The 18,345-nt window shown below is 42.0% G+C and overlaps 1 protein-coding gene across 1 annotated transcript in view; it reads right to left on the bottom strand.

Annotated features, from left to right (window-relative positions):
* The window catches only part of NEDD4 (NEDD4 E3 ubiquitin protein ligase), a 1,779,469-nt gene that overhangs the window by 966,850 nt on the left and 794,274 nt on the right, over nt 1-18,345 (bottom strand). The window contains exon 5 of the mRNA XM_044078965.1: nt 6,473-6,630. Coding sequence (XP_043934900.1) covers nt 6,473-6,630 — 158 coding nt within the window. The remainder of the gene's footprint in view (nt 1-6,472; nt 6,631-18,345) is intronic.

Below are 18,345 nucleotides of genomic sequence, written 5' to 3'. Positions count from 1 at the left end.
GGACTGGGATAAGAAAGGTTAGTGCTGTTCTTATCAGCTCTAAGGTTAAATTCTGTACCATGCTCTCATTACTCTATTACCTATCATCCAGCATATCAAAAAATCCTAAAAACCTCATATGGAGACAGAGAAGACTGAGAGTTTGAAACCTGGAATCAGGGGTTGCGGACTAATGGAATTGACTTAACCAGTCATTATTTATTTATTGTTTTTGATGACTGAGGTAGTCCAGCTTGACTGTGGTAGCCCTTTTTCAGTGTGTGTGTGTGTGTGTGTGTGGGGGGGGGGGGGTGTCAAAGTTCCAGTAACAAAATAGGCAGTTTTATACAATACAGAAAAAATGTAAAATTTAAAGTTGCAATATGGAGGTATAACAATGGAAAGGCAGCTATACTGGTAAAAAATATGTTATCAGTAAAATATAAAATTATTACATATTAATACAAAACAATATGGCATACAAAGTGAGGTTTAAAATGTAAAATTACAAATTTCCATTTATGGGTAGAGAAATAAGTGAGAGGTGTGTGGGAGATATGAGCAGAAAGTAAGGAGTAATTGAGGAGGTGAATAATGTGTACACTTTTAAGGTGATATAGAGAAAAAGAAAGTTGTAAGTTGGGGTAGATGTAGAAGGTAGAGCACAAGTTGGAATTTTGCAAGAGGGAAAAACTTGTCAGTGGTAAGCAGAGTCGAGAGAAGTGACAGTAAGGGCAATGGGATAGAAGACAGTAGGAAATGTACATTGAGAATTTGCTTTGTTGCGGTATATAAGGGTAATTAGCCTGGAGAGGTACAAGAGCAGAACCAAGTGTTTTTAAAGTGCTGTTTTAGCAAGTTTTTGAATCTGGTTTGTTGTCTGATGGTGATTTCCAAATTTTGGAGTGAGGTTTTAGTTTAGTCTTGATTAATAGGGACTTGTCCATGGAGCATAGCAAATTTAGCTATCTTTTTTATAGCATTGTTCAATTTTTGTTAGTAGAGATGCTGAAGGTTGGTGCAGATAGGGGCAACACTAAGTAGTGAAGATGAGAGATATGCAGAGGCTACTTTTGGCATTACTAGTCAAAAAGTGTTTGCTACAAATACAGGAGTCCAATTTTTCTGTGGAGTTTATTGACAGCTTGTTGTAGTTGAATATCAAACTTTAGATGGTTAATTGTGCTCACACCAAGTAGTTTTGTGTGGCACACAAGTTTGATAGCAGTGTTGTTTGATGAGGTTGAAAAAGGCAGACCCAGCAAACAAACCAGCAAAAAACACAATCCACAGGACCACGGAGAATGAGATGTCCAACCAAAAGGTGGTGATGGTGAGGGCGGCCCGATTGAGTACAACAGAAAGTGGTTTTAGCAAAGAACTAGAACTGTTGGTCAGGATGTTCAGTAGAAGGGGGTACCTGGTGAAAATGTTGCAGGAAATTAAAGAGGAAGTGAAGTGGTTTACCAACCTATCCTAACAATGGAGAACAGACAGGGTGATACTGGGGTAGTAACAGGGTCACTTAATGAAAATAAATATACAGTAGCTATGGTAACCACATATAACATGGAAAGTAACAAGGTTAACTGGATTTTAAACAAGAATTGGAACATTTTCAGGGAAAATCATGGGGACTCACCCTGTTGTTATTTATAGAAGGAGTCGCATCTTTAAAGACATGTTGGAAAAGAAAAAAACACAGGTGCCACTTAGAGGCAAGATGACTAAATGCAGAATGTGCAGTACATATAAATAAATCCTGGAGGAGACAGAATTAACCTTAGGAATCAAGATTATTCTGTAACAGGGCGATACAGCTGTCAGACAGCAGGAATTATTTACAGAGCTAGATGTCAACACTGTGAGGCTTATTATATAGGAAAAACTGAGCAAAAGTTGCACAACTGCATTTATGAGCATGTTTATGAAATCAGAAAGTAAAAAATTACAAATGACCTTTACAAGCACCTTATGATGAATGAAACACATGACTTTAAGTTTAGTGTATTAGAGAAGGTGGAGAAGTGTGCGAGGGGTGGTCCGTGGTCAACTTTCTTGGAGCAGTGGGAGGGGGTTTGAATGACATTAGTGTAGCTCCAGTTTTAAAACAAATCTTTGGAATGTTATTAACAGAATTACTGCAATATTTTTTTACTTATCCATTTAACTATTTATAATATATTTTACTGATTATTTTTTAGAACAAGTGTAACAAATACTATTTGCATTTGTATATATTCCCTTTGTTATGGTGTGTATATGCTTTAAATTTCTGACTTTAGCTTTCTGGCTGATGTAATGGATTGTGGGTGCGTTTCTAACTTCATGGAGGGAGATTTAAACAGTTCTGTGATTTTTAAATGTATCTGAAGAAGTTTTTGGTGTACAAAAATGAAAGTGCTTATACTTTTAAGGATTAAAGCTGGTTTTACAAAAAAGAAAACTTTTGGTTGGATGTCTCATTCTCCATGGTGCTGTGGATTGTGTTTTTGCTTGTTTGCTTGTTTGATGAGGTGATGGAGAAGTTACTTTTTGTATAGGACACAGATTCTGGTACGAAAAGTAATAACTTTTTTTTTTGTTGTTTTTTTTTTTTTCAGTCATTTTAGTGGGCAGGGAGTTATAAAATATATTAAACCCCAAGCCTGAGATGAGATCCAAAAATATGTCCTAATGACCAGAGGGCTTATTCAACACTCTCCAACAGACCCTCCATCAGCTTTGATTAGCTACAGGAAGATAAATTAATTATAAATGTGATCCATTTCATAGATTCATAGAATGATACTAGGCTATTGGCCCGGAGGCCCTTGTAAGCCTAACCAAGAATTTCACCCATTCCCCACAAAGTCAGCACCTGTTTTCCCTGTCCAACAGGGACACAGGTGGAATCCCAGGGGTGCATTTTCTGTTTCCTATCCACTCGTCCAGGTTCCTATCAAAGAGGGTCAGAGCGGTACTCTGCTTAACATGGAGAGGGAGTTTATTCCACACATAGGGGAGTCTCTGGGAAACAAATCTATCCCGTCAACAAGTTCTATTAATGTCACAGAGCAGGTTTAGGCTTTGCATGCAGGTTTCCTGAGTGGATTTTGACTTATGGATATGCAGCAACTCCATCAAGCCTGGGTCTGAGATGGCTTTGTATGCCACACAGGTCATCTCTGAGCAGTCTGTATGAGACTGAGTAGAGGGACAGGGCTTTTAACCTATCTGAATAGGACAGGTGTTTGAGACTCTGGATTCTTCCTGGTCAGGAACGTCTGTGGTCTCTCCAGCTGCTGCATGTGCTTGGCAAGGTACATATAAGGTATTTCAGGTAATAAAATGTACATCTTAGGTACTAAAAGCAGGAAATGTCTAAAAAGTGCATACTATGAGGCCATCTGAAATGTGCAAATGGAGTTCAGGCACACATGCTCCTATGAGTACTGACTGTAAGCCATAAAACCATGTCCCCTTGGATGTGAAATATTTGCAGATAACCTATAATTTAACAAACAACACACATATATAAAGTACATCAGTAATCCCATCAACAAAACTCAACAAAACCAACAAAAATACAAGTCATCATATCAGTTTTACAGATCCACAATTAAAAATATGAGAAAAAATATGATGATATGAGAACTTCACTTTCCACTACCCCCTATATGATTACAGTATACTCCAGCTATGACATACAGCACAGTGACTTGCACTTACTGTGCTATATGTCATACAGCACAGTAAGTGCAAGTCACTTAAATGGATTCAGTGACCTGCACAATGCAGTTCTGGTTAGAATATGGTCATCAATATAGCGATCCACAAGGACACGTCAATCATATCAATGCATACCCTTCCTTTGACTAATCAGGCACTGCAGCTAGGCTGTTTGTATTCATCCATAGTCAAGTTAATACCACAGCCAGGTCACCAAACCCTTCTCCTGGAAAAGGACATCAGGCTAGTGAGTGCTTCATCATATACTTACAGCCAAGTGTTCCAGAGCTCTGGCTCAGGTATCAGCAATAGAGCTCTATAAACTGCCTATGCAGTGGGCTTCTCAGCTGCTTAGAGTTTTAATCCATCTTGTAAACTTTTTTCAAGCAAGACATTTTGAAGTTCTTTGCTTCATTGACACTGGATGGCTTTTGTTGATATGGCTTATTGCAGTACAAGTTCTGAAGTGTGGTGTTAGTGATTTGATTTTTGAGCTACATTGCTCTATTGGTCCATGCATGTTGCATTAGAAAAGAGTTTGTGTGGATTTATGTTCTTATTACCGTAAAAGGCCAGGAAGTGAAGATATCTGAAAATCATCATCTTCTTCTTTCAGCTGTTCCCGTTAGGGGTCGCCACAGCGGATCATCTGTTTCCATTTCTTCCTGTCCTCTGCATCTTGCTCTGTCACACCAACCACCTGCATGTCCTCTCTCACCACATCCATAAACCTTATCTTAGGCCTTCCTCTTTTTCTGTTACCTGGTAGCTTCATCCTTAGCATCTTTTTCCCAATATACTCAGCATCCCTCCTCAGCACATGTCCAAACCAACGTAATCTTGCCTTTCTGGCTTTGTCTCCAAACCTTCCAACCTGGGCTGACCCTCTAATATACTTATTCTTAATCCTGTCCACCCTTGTCGCACCCAGTGCAAATCTTAACATCTTTACCTCTGCCACATCCAACTCTAACTCCTGCCTTTTTGTCAGTGTCACTGTCTCCAACCCATATAACATAGCTGGTCTCACTACCCTCTTGTAGACCTTCCCTTTCACTCTTACTGGTACTCGTCTGTCACAAATCACTCCTGACGCTCTTCTCCACCCACTCCATCCTGCCTGTACTTTCTTCTTCACCTCTCTTCCACACTCACCATTACTCTGAACTATTGATCCCAAGTATTTAAACTCATCCACCTTCGCCACCTCTACTCCTTGCATCCTCACCATTCCTCTATCCTCCCTCTCATTCACACACATATATTCTGTCTTAGTCCTGCTGACCTTCATTCCTCTTCTCTCTAGAGCATATCTCCATCTCTCCAGTGTCTCCTCCACCTGTTCCCTACTCTCACTACAGATCACAATGTCATCTGCAAACATCATAGTCCACGGGGACTCCTGTCTGATCTCATCTGTCAACCTGTCCATCACCATTTCAAATAAGAAAGGGCTCAGAGCTGATCCTTGATGTAATCCCACCTCCACCTTAAATGCATCCGTCACTCCCACCGCAGACCTCACCACTGTCACACTACCCTCGTACATATCCTGTACCACTCTTACATACTTCTCTGATACTCTCGACTTCCTCATACAATATCACAACTCCTCTCTAGGCACCCTGTCATATGCTTTCTCTAAGTCTACAAAAACACAATGCAACTCCTTCTGACCTTCTCTGTACTTCTCCATCAACACTCTCAGAGCAAACATCGCATCTGTAGTACTCTTTCCCGTCATGAAACCATACTGCTGATCACTAATCATCACATCCCTTCTTAACCTAGCTTCCACTACTCTTTCCCATAACTTCATGCTGCGACTGATCAATTTAATCCCTCTGTAGTTACTACAGCTCTGCACATCACCCTTATTCTTAAAAATCGGTACCAAAACACTTTTTCTCCATTCCTCAGGCATCCTCTTACTTTCCAAGCTTTCATTAAACAATCTGGTTAGAAACTCCACTGCCATTTCACCTAAGATATCTGAAAATATGACTTGGATTTCATTTCTTATGAGTGCAATCTGCCACAGTGGAGGAGTCTCATTAAAAATAAATAAAAAGCAACTTGGCTGAGAAATGATCAATGCAAGCATCCAAGAGAAAAATGAGTTAAATCTATACATTACAGAAAAATCTGGAGAGATGACTGAGGATCGCCTATACTTTCAGACTTATAATTTGGCCTAAGGTATCTCTTAATGGACTTATGCCTACTACTAAGTTTGTTGACCTGACGTCAGCAGCTTCCACACAAATCCAACAAGTAAGCAACTTGGTGCAACATAGTTCAAAGTAAGATCTCACTTACACACAGTGCTGCATTCATACTGCCATGCAGCAGTAGTGGGATGGGGTACAACAACGTATTTCATATTACACCTTTAGTAAGCTACAAGTTTCTAAACTCATCAATTTAAAACACAATATTTCATACTAATATGCAGCAGCTCAAAAATGTTTGTGCTATTCTGAATTTACAACAAAACTGACTTATGAATCTTACCCATAATGCTTTAAAAACAGCTACAGTTATTTTCTGCAGACATACAAACTGCAAACAGAATTAACAGGAAACTTAAAATGAGCACATATGTCATGTATTACATCAGCACAGGCTTTGATAATTAAAGCGCTTTACATCAGTTAGCAGACTAGAAAAGGACTTACTTGTTTGCATGTTTCTACCTTTTTTTGCAAGATAATCATACTCTTTAATGACATAACAATTTTGCTTCTGTTGTTATCAAGGACATAAAAATGATGAAACATACTGAATTGTTGGTCGTTGCCACTGAGTTATTCTAGTTACGTGGTTGACATAATAGGTTCTTCCCAGGTTGTCTTGTCTCTCTTCCCATTCTGGAGGTAGTGGTGGAAGTTGCTGCTGTGGGCTAGTAGAAGGTTGTTGGTCCAGTATTTCCCAGCCAGGCTAAAAAAAATAAAATAAGACTAAACTAAGAATGTGAATCACATAAAAACAAAGAAACCCTAATGTGAAAAACAAGTTATGTACTTACCATAACACTGGACCCTTCCATACTGGCCCACCTGATATGACTGATGGGTTATCATGTCAGATTTGATCCATCATAGCTAGTGCTCCCACTGTAAGCTACTTTAAGATTTTTCCCTTCCATAATTCCTCTGTGTAGGAATTCTCCTCAGATCGAGTTTGTTTCCTACGGCAGAGAACTGATAATTTGGGGAAGTATAGGAAACAAAGAAGATCTTCAGGATAGTCTTTAATACCGTCTGAAAATGACAGTTTGGAATTGGGGGAGGGACGTAGTGATGTTGTATTAAACAGACCAGCAAGAAAGGATTCAGCATTATGGTAAGTACATAACTTCCGTAACCTATTCATTTGGTCCATCCAATCTGCCTGATGGGTAAGAATCCCAAGCTACCTAGTAACTTGATTGCATCATGACAATATACCCCTGAATGTTTTGGCTCCTAGACCTATGTACTATTTCTAACTTATAAAGTTTATCAAAGGTATGCATCATAGATCAGGTTGCTGCAGCACAAATTTAGTCCACAGAAGGATTTTTGAAAAACGTAGAAATAATGGCACGTCTGGTAGAATGAGTCTTTGGTTTACTTTGCAATGATTTGAAGTGTGGCATATAAACAAAAGAAATCCATCTGGCCTATTCTAGACAACGAAACTTTAGAAACTATTCTTTCTAGTTTGTTAGTTGCAAATTATATTAATAGCAGTCTGTCTCTTCTGAATAATTGTGTTTTCTGGAGATAGAATCTCAACTGTGTGTATGTCTAATGTATGAAGGATATACTCTACTACTGGAATGACTTGAGAAGAAAAGAGGTAAATGTATTGCTTCAAATTATTTTCAGAAGCAACCTTTGGAATGATGGAGAGGTTAGTTCAGAGGGATAACCCATCCTTATGAAAGATCAGGTAAGAAGGTCTGGGAGAGCAAGCCTGCACTTTGAAACTCTTCTTGCAGAATTATTTGCCACCAAGAATATGGTCTTCCAAGACAGGAATTTTAGCTGCGCAGAAGAAGCTGACTCAATGGGATGTTTCTTCAAGGTTTCTAAAACAAAACTGACATCCTAAGGAGAAACAGTTATTTTACTGGAGGGCATACAAAAAAGGTTACTTAAAAAAAAAAAAAAAAAAAAAAAAACTTAGACTATTTTTAAAAAGAAACTGAATGGAAGTCAAAGCCATTATGAATGTTGAATATCAAAGCTAGTTGAACTTTGATAGGAGAATAACTAGAACCTACAGCAAATAATTGAAAAAGAAAGTAAAGAACTTCAGAAACAGAGGTGAAAAGGGGGTTAAAACCTTGATTAGCTGCCCAAACTAAAAATTGTTTCCACTTACTTTGGTATACTTTGTGAGTGAATTTGTTCTGAGACACAAAAGTATGCAAATGACATTCTGAGATAATGAAGGGTCCTTAGCCATCCATTAAAGGAAATTGAACCATCCTCTACCCACACCCCAAAGAAGAGACATCCTCCATGGTGACCATCACCTTAAGACAGGGAAAAACAAAAGGTCTCCCTGCATGAATCATGCAGGATTTTACCCACCATTTCAAATGAGCATTGCACAGCTGAGTGACAATTACTGGGGCAGATGGGTGGAGCAAAAGGTACCATGACTATTGTGGAGGCCATCAATCTAAGTACCAAAAGTGCCAATGATTCTGGTGAAGATGAATGATTTAGAAGAGTCTGGACAGAAACTCAAAATGACTGCATTCATTCAAATGGGATACTTACTATGCATTTTGTGATATCCAGATTGCATCCAATAAACAAAATGGATTGGGTTGCTTGAAGACTTGATTTTTCATAATTTACAGAAATACCTAAAGAGAGACAGAGCTGTAGCGTGTATTCCCTGACCTTGTTGACAGATTCTTGGTCATAGCACCATGGAGCCAAATATCCACATGAAAACATGTGGATCCCTTGGAGTCTAAGATGGGCTACAACTACTGTAATGCTCTTGAGGAACACCTAGGAGACTGTGGTGAGACTAAAGGGAAGGGGTCTGAACTGTAAATTATTGGTTCCCAGTTGGAAGTGCAGAAATCTCCTGGAAGTGTTTGCCATCTTAATATGCAGGTAGGCTTATCCTGGAGCTCTACTTGAGCATATGCAGTCATTTATTTTCAGGACGGGCAAAATCACTTTCACCATGAGTATTCTGAAGGTGGAAATTTTTGACATGAAGGCTTAGACCTCTGAGGTCTAGGACTGGCCTGAGGGCATTTTTCTTCTTTGGAACTAAAAAGAATCTTGAATAGATGCCTGGTCATCTCTGATGTTGTGGGACCTCCTGGATGCCTCTTTTTTTCCTAATAGAGAAATAATTTATTTTTGGTGGCTTTTCACTCATAGGGTGGATCATCTGTGAGTGAATGAGATTAAATGAGCGAGGGGTGTGAAAAGGAAAGTATACAGTCTCTTGTTGTTATCCTTTTCACCTAAGAATCTGCATGGTGGCCAGCCGCATAGGTGAGTCGAGAGATAAATGGATCTTGACTGCCCCCAGAGGGAGGAGCCTAGCAAGCCATCAGGGACACTGGTACTGTTTGCCATAAAAGGGATGACAATATCCCTGATTCTGCAGACCACCTTGACCTCCGGGTCTTTCATCCAGTGGCTGCCCCTGTCTGAAGTGAAGTCAAAGGGTTGTCATTGGGTTTCCTGAACCATAAGTATTTGGATGCCTTCTGATTCCTACTACACAATCTTTGAGGGGGTCTCAAAATTGTTCCCCTCTTCCCATGCAGCTAATCATCAGCCTATCCCAGTACCACCATCCTACACCAGGTTTACCTTCCCTTCTATTCTCCACTAGACTTGCACCACCAGGCTTGGGGCAAACAAAGATCATTACAGCGTCCAGAGACCACATATAATCCTTGCTGTCATGGGTGGGGTTTTAATGACCTATACTCATTTTCCCTCATCCCTATGGTCATCCATTACACGTGAAGGCTATCCATCTCTATGGACCAAGCCTCTCCACATGGAATATGTAGAGGCATGTCCTCCACTCCCTGTGATAGGCAAGCACATCCCTCCCTGCCAATACCTCAAATGGCTGAGCTGTTAATCGAATCCCGGTTGCTTGGGCCATAGTTAGGGATGTATCCCTCTGTGCCATGACACTGGCTTGAGGGGTCTAAAATTTAACACTTACTGCAAACAGTGTCTTCCACTTCCAGCTCAAACCTCAAATTTTCTTCCAAAAAGGGACCAAATAAAGAGGAACCATCATACGAATCATTTGTGAAAGAGGCCTTAAAATTATCAGCAAAGTTACAAAGACAGAACCAGGCATGGCATCTCATTGTAATACCTGTGCCTGATATCTACTGGCATTATGTAACAGCCACTTGGAGAGATTGGTGATACTCAGCATCTTACCCACTGTGGTCTCTATCTAACTGCTTCCTAGACTTTGGTGTGGGAGCCTTCCAAAAAGAGGCTAAATCTTGATCTGCTAAGTCTCTTTGGAAATGGTTCATGTAAAAATCATAGTTAAATGTTCTCAAGACAAAAGTACCCAAGCCGTATGCCTGCTTCCCCATTCTGTCCATCACCCTAGACTACTTGGGCATATGGACAGCTGCTGTATCATCAAACAGCTCCCTCTTAAGTGGATGCTGCTACAATCAAAGAATCTACCAGAGATCCCTTGGACCAGTGTTGCCTATCCTTTGGTGGACCAAGACTTTTGTCGGGCTTCTTCAGGATGGCTTTAGAGGAATTGGGTTCCTGCCATGCCCTCCTGGTGGTCAGATCTATCAGAAAGTCAGCAGGATGGACCATCCAGGAGGTACATGGTGCAGAAGGAAAAGCCTCCAAATAACACCTCCTTATACTGAAAGAGTGGTTCCAAGAGCCATGATCTCCTTGTTCTCATAACTTACAGCATCTCAACAAATGTGACATCTTCTGGAGTGGACCGAGCAGAACTGTCTGAATCATCTAATTTAGTGTCTCCTCTTGCATGTCCTTCTTTTTGGAACATTGGGGGTGATCTGACTCCCCAGAGAACTCGAAATGAATCTGTGCAGGTTTATTTGAGGCTACTTATTCTGCTTGACCTTGAGATGGTTGACAAATGGTCTGAGGCACAGACTGCAGGGTGTAAGGGGCTAGCACCAACACTTCTGAAGGCTTGGCATTTGCTCTTAAGGGAAAGGTAATCATCCTCTCCGTAACACAGAAAGCTGACTCCAGCTGTACCGACACCAAAGAGCTCTGATCAGGTACTGTCCCTGTTCCCACTATGGTGGATGCAAACAGCGCTAAGGAAGGAAATCCCCATACAAACTGGATGGATCAAGGTGGAGACTGATGTGTACACTTCAAAGGCAGAAGACTTCCAACACCAAAAAGACAGCAAACAGTTTAGTGCTAAAGATGGTGCTAAAGACCTAATATAGAATTTATTATTTTATTTTATATTTGTTGACCGGGCTAGTCTAGCTGGATACATATCCATTTTCAGCAGAGGCCCGGGGAGAAAAGCTCCATGCACAAATACATTAAGGCATTAAAAACTTAGAAAAAATGACTAGCTTAAATTATACAGCATAATATGTAAAGAAAGTAAATTTTGTGAATACTGTACATAGACATTAGAGTAGATTTTGGAGATAAACATGTCTTAATTCAATAGAGGGGTTACAAATACAATCAGGCAACAGTTAAACATAGTAATTAAGCATCAACATTCATTTGAGAGAAAAAATAAAAACCAATAAGTAAGAAAAAGAAAAATAGAGACTAGGAAGGACAAAATGCAGGTAAGAAGGGGTTAGTAGTTGATAGCCAATGACTTTCAAGGTGGGGTATTTGTTATAAAGCATGAGATGGGGGGGGGGGGGAGAAAAAGTGAAGAGTATTTTTCAATCAGGCTTTGAGCAGGGACAAAGCCATTGTCTTTTTAGGTAATGTTTGAGGTGTTTCTTAAACAGTTGTGTAGATGAGAGAGAAGTGAGTGTATTTGGAAGCTTATTCCAGATTCTACCAACAACATTGGAAAAGTGTGAATCTCCTGCTTTGTTATTAGATATATTGTTGGCAATCTGTAACTTATTAGCTGAGTGTAGTGTTGTAAGATTTTTGTATGGGGAGATCAGATTAGATAGGATAGGGGTGTTGGTGGGGTGGTGCAGAATTATTTGTGCAATCAGCAGTTGATTGTATTGTAGTTGGTTTTGTAGTTCTAACCAACTGAGTTGTTGAAGGTTGAGACAGTGGTGGGTTCTATAAGGGGAGCCAGTGGCAAATCTAGTAATATTATTGTAGCTAGTTTCCAGTTTGGAAAGGTTAAGCTTAGATAGATTGGTATAAATGGCAGATGCATAGAACAGGGTAGAAGTAAGCTGAGTCTGGGCAATAGATTTCCTAGCTAGTGGGGTAAGGAAGGGTTTTATTCTATACAGGCAGCCTAGTTTTTTATTGATGTTTTTATAGTATTGTTAACATGGACATCGAAGCTGAGGTTATGGTCAATAGTTATGCCGAGGAGACGAGCAGTAGAGTCAGGGGAAATACAAGTACCATTGTCAGAGGTAATGGTAAAGTGGATATGTGGGGATTTTGGGTGGGAGTAAAAGTAAAAGTTTTGTTTTTTGGGGGTTAAGGAGGAGGCAGCGTTGGGTAAACCATTTTTCTACTTTGTTAAATACAGTTTGGGTAAGGGTCTGGAGGGAGGAGAAAGACTTGGCAGTACAGATAAGCGTAGAGTCATCAGCATATTGTATACAGGAGGTTTGAGGAAAAGCAGTGTGGAGATCATTAATGAAAATGGAAAAAGAAGAGGTCCTAGGATAGAGCCTTGGGGTACTCCAGTGTCCACTGGGAGGGGTGGGGATAGTTTATTGTCCCAGAGTACTGCTTGTTTTCTGTTTTCAAGATGGGATTTAAACCAAAGGATTGCTTGTTGGTCAAGATATTGGGCTTTTAGTGCATTGATAAGTAGGTTATGATTAACCATGTCGAAGGCTTTTGATAGATCGATAAATAGAGCAGATGAGAGAGAGTTGTTGTTTCGATTCTTGTTAATACAGTCAGTAAAAGTTAGCAGGGCAGATGTAGTGCTATGAAAGGGCCTAAAACCGTGTTGGCAATTAGCTAGCAAGCAAGTTATTGTGGAGAAGGTGCTGAAGTAGTTGATGGTGGATACATTTTTCCATGATTTTAGCTAAAGGGGAGAGTAAAGCAATTGGACGGTAGTTGGAGATATCAGTGGATTTACCTCCTTTGTGTAAGGGGATTATATGGGAGCTTTTCCATAAGGAAGGGATGTAACCTTCTAAGATAGTTCTGTTTATAAGGATAGAAACAGGGTATGCGATGGCTTTAGCAGTAATTTGAAGGTATTCTGCTGGGAGACAGTCAGCAGAAGGGGTGCAGGGTTTAAGTTTTTGAATATAGAGCGGTTGGTCTCAACATTCAGTCAGTATCAAATGTATTGCATTAGATGAATCAGATGTGAAAGGACTGGTGTCAAGCCTGAGGTACAAGTCCGTGCCAGACACCCAGGTTTTGGGTGAAGCCTTGGCTCTAAGGCCTCTGATAATAAAACATGGACCAGTTAATGAGCAAGTATGGGTGAAGAAGGGCCAACCCGGTCCACCTGTCAAACCAAGGAGGATTGTATGACACCCTCGTCAATCAGTGTCTTCAAAAAGACCCTCATCATCCATTCAGTTAACATCAGAAGTACTCCTGAAAAACATGATAGACTGTAAAGAGATGATTGAAGGAGATCTGGACATGAAGTGGGGCAGTTCCCTCTCTGAAGAATGCTGGCTGGTCTGTTGCTTTGGTGATTAATTTAGGGTTAGGGTTTGCCCCCCTGCACCACCTTACCCATATGTGCTAAACTTAACTCTGCACTCTAGCCTAACCCTACACATTACATTATTAAAAACCCTTTCCCTAACAGTACTACTACACAAGAAAAAAGGGTATGTGACACACACAGCACCAAACATACAAAACTCTGTCCCCTTACCTAACCCTTACCCTAACCTGTGAACATTTGCACATGCACACCAACCACTATAACCTTTTAAGTCAAACATTCATTTTCCTGCACACTCCTACTTAAAAACACTATAAAAATGAGTATTCAGTCAAACCTACTCTCAATATTTTATGCTTTCAGTGTTTTTCACCCCTTCAAGAACTTTTCAGTCAAAATGCTTTTGATAGTTTGAGCTTTAACCATATAATTATATATATATATATATATATAGAGAGAGAGAGATAAAATACAGTCTTTATGAGAAATATTTACATTAAGAAGAAAACAACAGAGAAAAGGGAGCATTAAAAGACTGAAAAACCTGAAAAAAAGAAGTTATGTACTCAGCATAACGTTCCAGCTGAGCAGTTGTACTTCATTTGTCTTCAACCTGTGGGTTACAGATCTGTATCGGATCCGAGCCAGCAACTTTTACTAGCATCAAACTCCTCCCCTTACCCATAATACAGCTCCACTGTCTTCCATCCTTAGATCGAGTTTGCTGAACCTTACACTGATAACCCGACCTGAAAAAATATCTTGTGACCTATACTGCAGCCTGTAGGCTGATCACATGCCAAGGTCCGTGAGAAGGAGGGAGGGAGGGACGGTTGAAGACAAATGAAGTACAACTACTCAGATGGAACGTTATGGTGAGTACATAACTTCTTTATCTGATGTAATTTACTTCATTTGGTCTACTAAATTCCTGGGAGGCCCTCAAGGAAGGATATTCCGAAGCACCCCGAAACCAAAGGATGCTCTCCTTCTGGAAGTCAAATCCAATTTGTAATGAGAAATAAATGTATGAGATGAGGACCAAGTAGCTGCAGAACAAATATCATCCAAAGACACTCTAGACCAAAAGGCCGCAGACGTAGCCATGGACCTAGTGGAATGAGCTTTCACCTGACCTGGAACAGACATGCCTCTGTCCTTATAGACCTGCAGGATGCATGAAGAAATCCATTTAGCTATAATGACCTTGGAAATAGGTTTCCCCAAAAAGGGTTTATAGAAGGATACAAACAATTGATCAGATTTACGGAAATTTTTTGTCCTGTGTAAATAGAATTGTAACTGTCTATGAACATCCAACATGTGGAGTCTGTATTCCACCTTGTTAGTAAAATTGGGAAAAAACACAGGCAAATTGATGCTCTGATTGATATTGACTGGTGATGCCACCTTAGGAAGAAAGGATGGATTGGTTCGAAGGGAAACTCTATCTTTGTGAAAAATCATGTAAGGAATTTTGATGGACAAGGCCTGTAATTCTGAAACCTTTTTGCAGAGGTAATAGCCACCAGAAAAGCTGTTTTCCAACATAAAAAATTTCAGATCTGCAGTTGCGACAGGCTCGAAAGGTGGAGCGACCAAAGCTTGAAGAACCATAGTAAGGTCCCATGGGGGAACGGGATCTTTGACCAGGGGGCATAACAAAAAGGTGCTTTTGATAAAGGCTTTACACAGTCTGGAGGAGGCTAAAGAGGCAGAATTCTCGCCCATATGAAAATGAGATATGGCAGCCAACTGAACTTTGACAGTAGAAGAACTAGCTCGGTGTTGAAAAATATCAGCTAGAAAATCAAGAATGGCGGAAATAGGAGCCGTGAAAGGGTATGAACTCCTTCAAGAGGCCCAAAAGGAAAAACGTTTCCACTTGCTGCGATAAATCTTCCTGGTCAAAGACTTATGAGCAGCCACCAAAACAGATCTAACTGAGGAGGACAGTCCAGGAGTCCTAGCAATCATGGGAACTTAAGCAGCCAAGCTGTGAGCTTCAGACTGTCCAGATTCGGATGAGGCACCCCTGAAGGGTGTGCAATTAGATCCTGAATGAGATCTAGGATCCAAGGTGGAGCCAGAAGGTGATACCAAAGGAAGGGAAACCATACCTGGCGAGGCCAGAACGGGGCAATAAGGATCACTTTGCTCCCCAGTCGACGAGCTTTCTGTGGAAACCTCAGAATGAGAAGTACTGGTGGGTAAGCATACAGAAGACTGGGAGGCCAAACATGAACTAGGGAGTCTCTGGGGGACTCCTCCGGCAGGGGGTTTACAGCGAAAAACTTGCTGCACTTCGCGTTGGAAGGAGATGCAAAGAGATTGCAGCAAGGCTGACCCCACTCACTGAAGATCTGTTCTGCTACTGACAGATTCGGAGACCACTCGTAAGGCATCAGAATGGTTCGACTTAGCCTGTCCGCTAGGATGTTGGACCGTCCTGGGATGTGCGTTGCGATAAGAAAGTGACCAGTGGAGATTGCCCATTCCCACACTCTCATGGCCTCGCAACAAAGGGGGTAAGATCTGGTCCCTTCCTATCTGTTGATATACCAGACCACTTACATGTTGTCTGACTGAACTGCAATCGACCCCAGAGGAAGAAAGGCTTGAAGGGCCTGTAACGCTAGAAGGACCGCCCTCATCTCTAGGACATTTATTTGCAAGCTGGTCTCTATGGGGGACCACAGACCTTGGACTGTCCTGCCCGAACAATGCCCCCCCCCACCCGAGTTGGGAGGCATCCATGGTCACTGTGGCTTGGGCCAGAGCTGGAACAAAAGGTCGTCCCTCCAAGATGTCTGGATAGCACATCCACCATATGAGGGACGACCGACAGACTCAACAGAGTTGAATTGGGAATGTCAATGGCAGTTCCAACAGGGACCATTGTACAGCTAGAGTCCACTGTAGAATTCTCATGTGTAACCGAGCACATGGGAGAAAAGTTATGGTCGCCCCCATCGAGCCTAAGGCCCTCAACACTGATTCCGCTGCTAGGAGATGAGAGTGGTAGATCAGGGAGATCTGCATCCTCAGGTTTTGAACTCTCTCTCCAAGGTCAGGAAGATTTTGCACTGAAAAGTATCTATCCTGGCACCAATGTAGTCTATCACCTGTAAAGGATCTAGGAGAGATTTGGCTGTATTGATTGTGATCCCCAAATGTAGGGAAAGAGTCAGGAAATAATCCCTGATTTGGGAGAGAAGACACCTGGTGGAAGCAGTGAGGAGCCAATCGTCCAGGTACGGATAGACCTGAATACCCTGAAGCCTCAGGTGAGTCGCTACCACCGCCATCACTTTGGTAAACACCCTGGGGGCTGTGGTGAGACCAAAGGGTAGGGCTCAAAATTGGTAATGATTGACTCCTAGCCGAAAGCAGAGGAACCTCCTGCAGCTTCTGTGCATTTTTATGTGATAGTAAGCATCCTGGAGATCTAACGAGCACATCCAGTCGCTCTCTTGCAGGAATGGCATGATGAACTGCAATGTAACCATCTGTAACTTCTCTTTGGCAACTGACAGGTGCAAGGTAGAGAGGTCCATAATGGGCCTTAAGTCCCCCATTTTCTTTGGCACCAAAAAGAACCTGGAGTACAAGTTCGATCCGGACTGATCTGGGGGGACGGTTTCAATGACTCATTTTTCTAGCAGTTGGAAATTTCCTGTGCTGTTGCCTCAGTTTGCATGGCTGGTACGTCCTGGAGGAGTCTGGGAGATGTGGGGGAAACATGAATGGGATAGAGGGATAGAGTATCCTATGGATATGATCTGAAGCACCTAGCAGTCCATTGTTATGGACTTCCATGGCGCTAGGTGCAAGGACAATCATCCCCCGATTGCCTCCATAGTAGAGCAGTCGGGCAACCCTTCAGAGTTGCTGCCCAGGTCTGTCCGAGAAAGGTACTCGAGACCCAAAATTCCTTGGACCCCCTCTGCCTCTGGGCTGGTATCAATTCTATTCCCCTCTGCCTCTGGGGGAAGATGAGCCCTTCTGGAACCACATCTTCTTTATTAGATACTGCTTTTAAAGTGGCCATCCTCGCGGAGAACGAAGCCTTGTCCTCCTGCGACATGGACTTGGGGGGAGACTCCTCCAGCTCATTTACTAGGTCACTTTGGAGTCTGATGACATAGGCCAGGTAAGTTCAGTGCCCTAATCAAAAAGGTAGCTGAAGCATAAACCTGCTTCCCTAGGTGGTCCATTATCCGTGACTCTCAGTCAGGAGGATGGGACTGAGGAACTCTCCTGAGCAAGTTCCTTCTTAGTGGCTGCTGCTACCACCATGGTGTCTATGGAGGAGCCCTTGTTCCATGCTGGTCTGTCTATGGCGGGGGCTTAAGATCTTATCCGGTCTTTTTGGGATAGGTTCCATGGTGTCTGGTTCCTTCGATGCCCGCGAGGTGACCAGATTCACCAAAGGATCCATGGGGGGGGGTGTTACACCCAGGAAGTAGATGGGCCCATGCCGAAAGCCTCCAGGAACACGGACTTATCAGAAGAAGGTTTGGGGGCAACCAACCTACCAGTTGGTGCAGGATTTCCATGACGTCTCCAAAGGAGACATCCTCGGGAGGTGACCTAGGGGAACCTTCTCCATCATCCAAGTCCGTGTCCTCGGTGAAAGACTCAGGGGAGTCCAAGTGCCTCCTCTTGCACATATGCTTGCAAGGTACTTCTCCAGTGGGGCTCTCTGGGGGGAGCTCGCAAGCCACTTGTTCCTCGCGGGGAACCATCTGGGGCTCTTCGAGCATGGGCTGTCCCTCTGGTAAAACAATGGGGACCATAGACAGATCCGAGGGGGTCTGGGTG

The sequence above is a fragment of the Protopterus annectens genome, chromosome 7.part1 (genome assembly GCF_019279795.1).
Source record: "Protopterus annectens isolate FY-2018-M chromosome 7.part1, PAN1.0, whole genome shotgun sequence".
NCBI lineage: Eukaryota > Metazoa > Chordata > Ceratodontiformes > Protopteridae > Protopterus > Protopterus annectens.
Note: the sequence above shows the minus strand (reverse complement) of the source record. Positions and strands in the feature narration are given on the sequence as shown.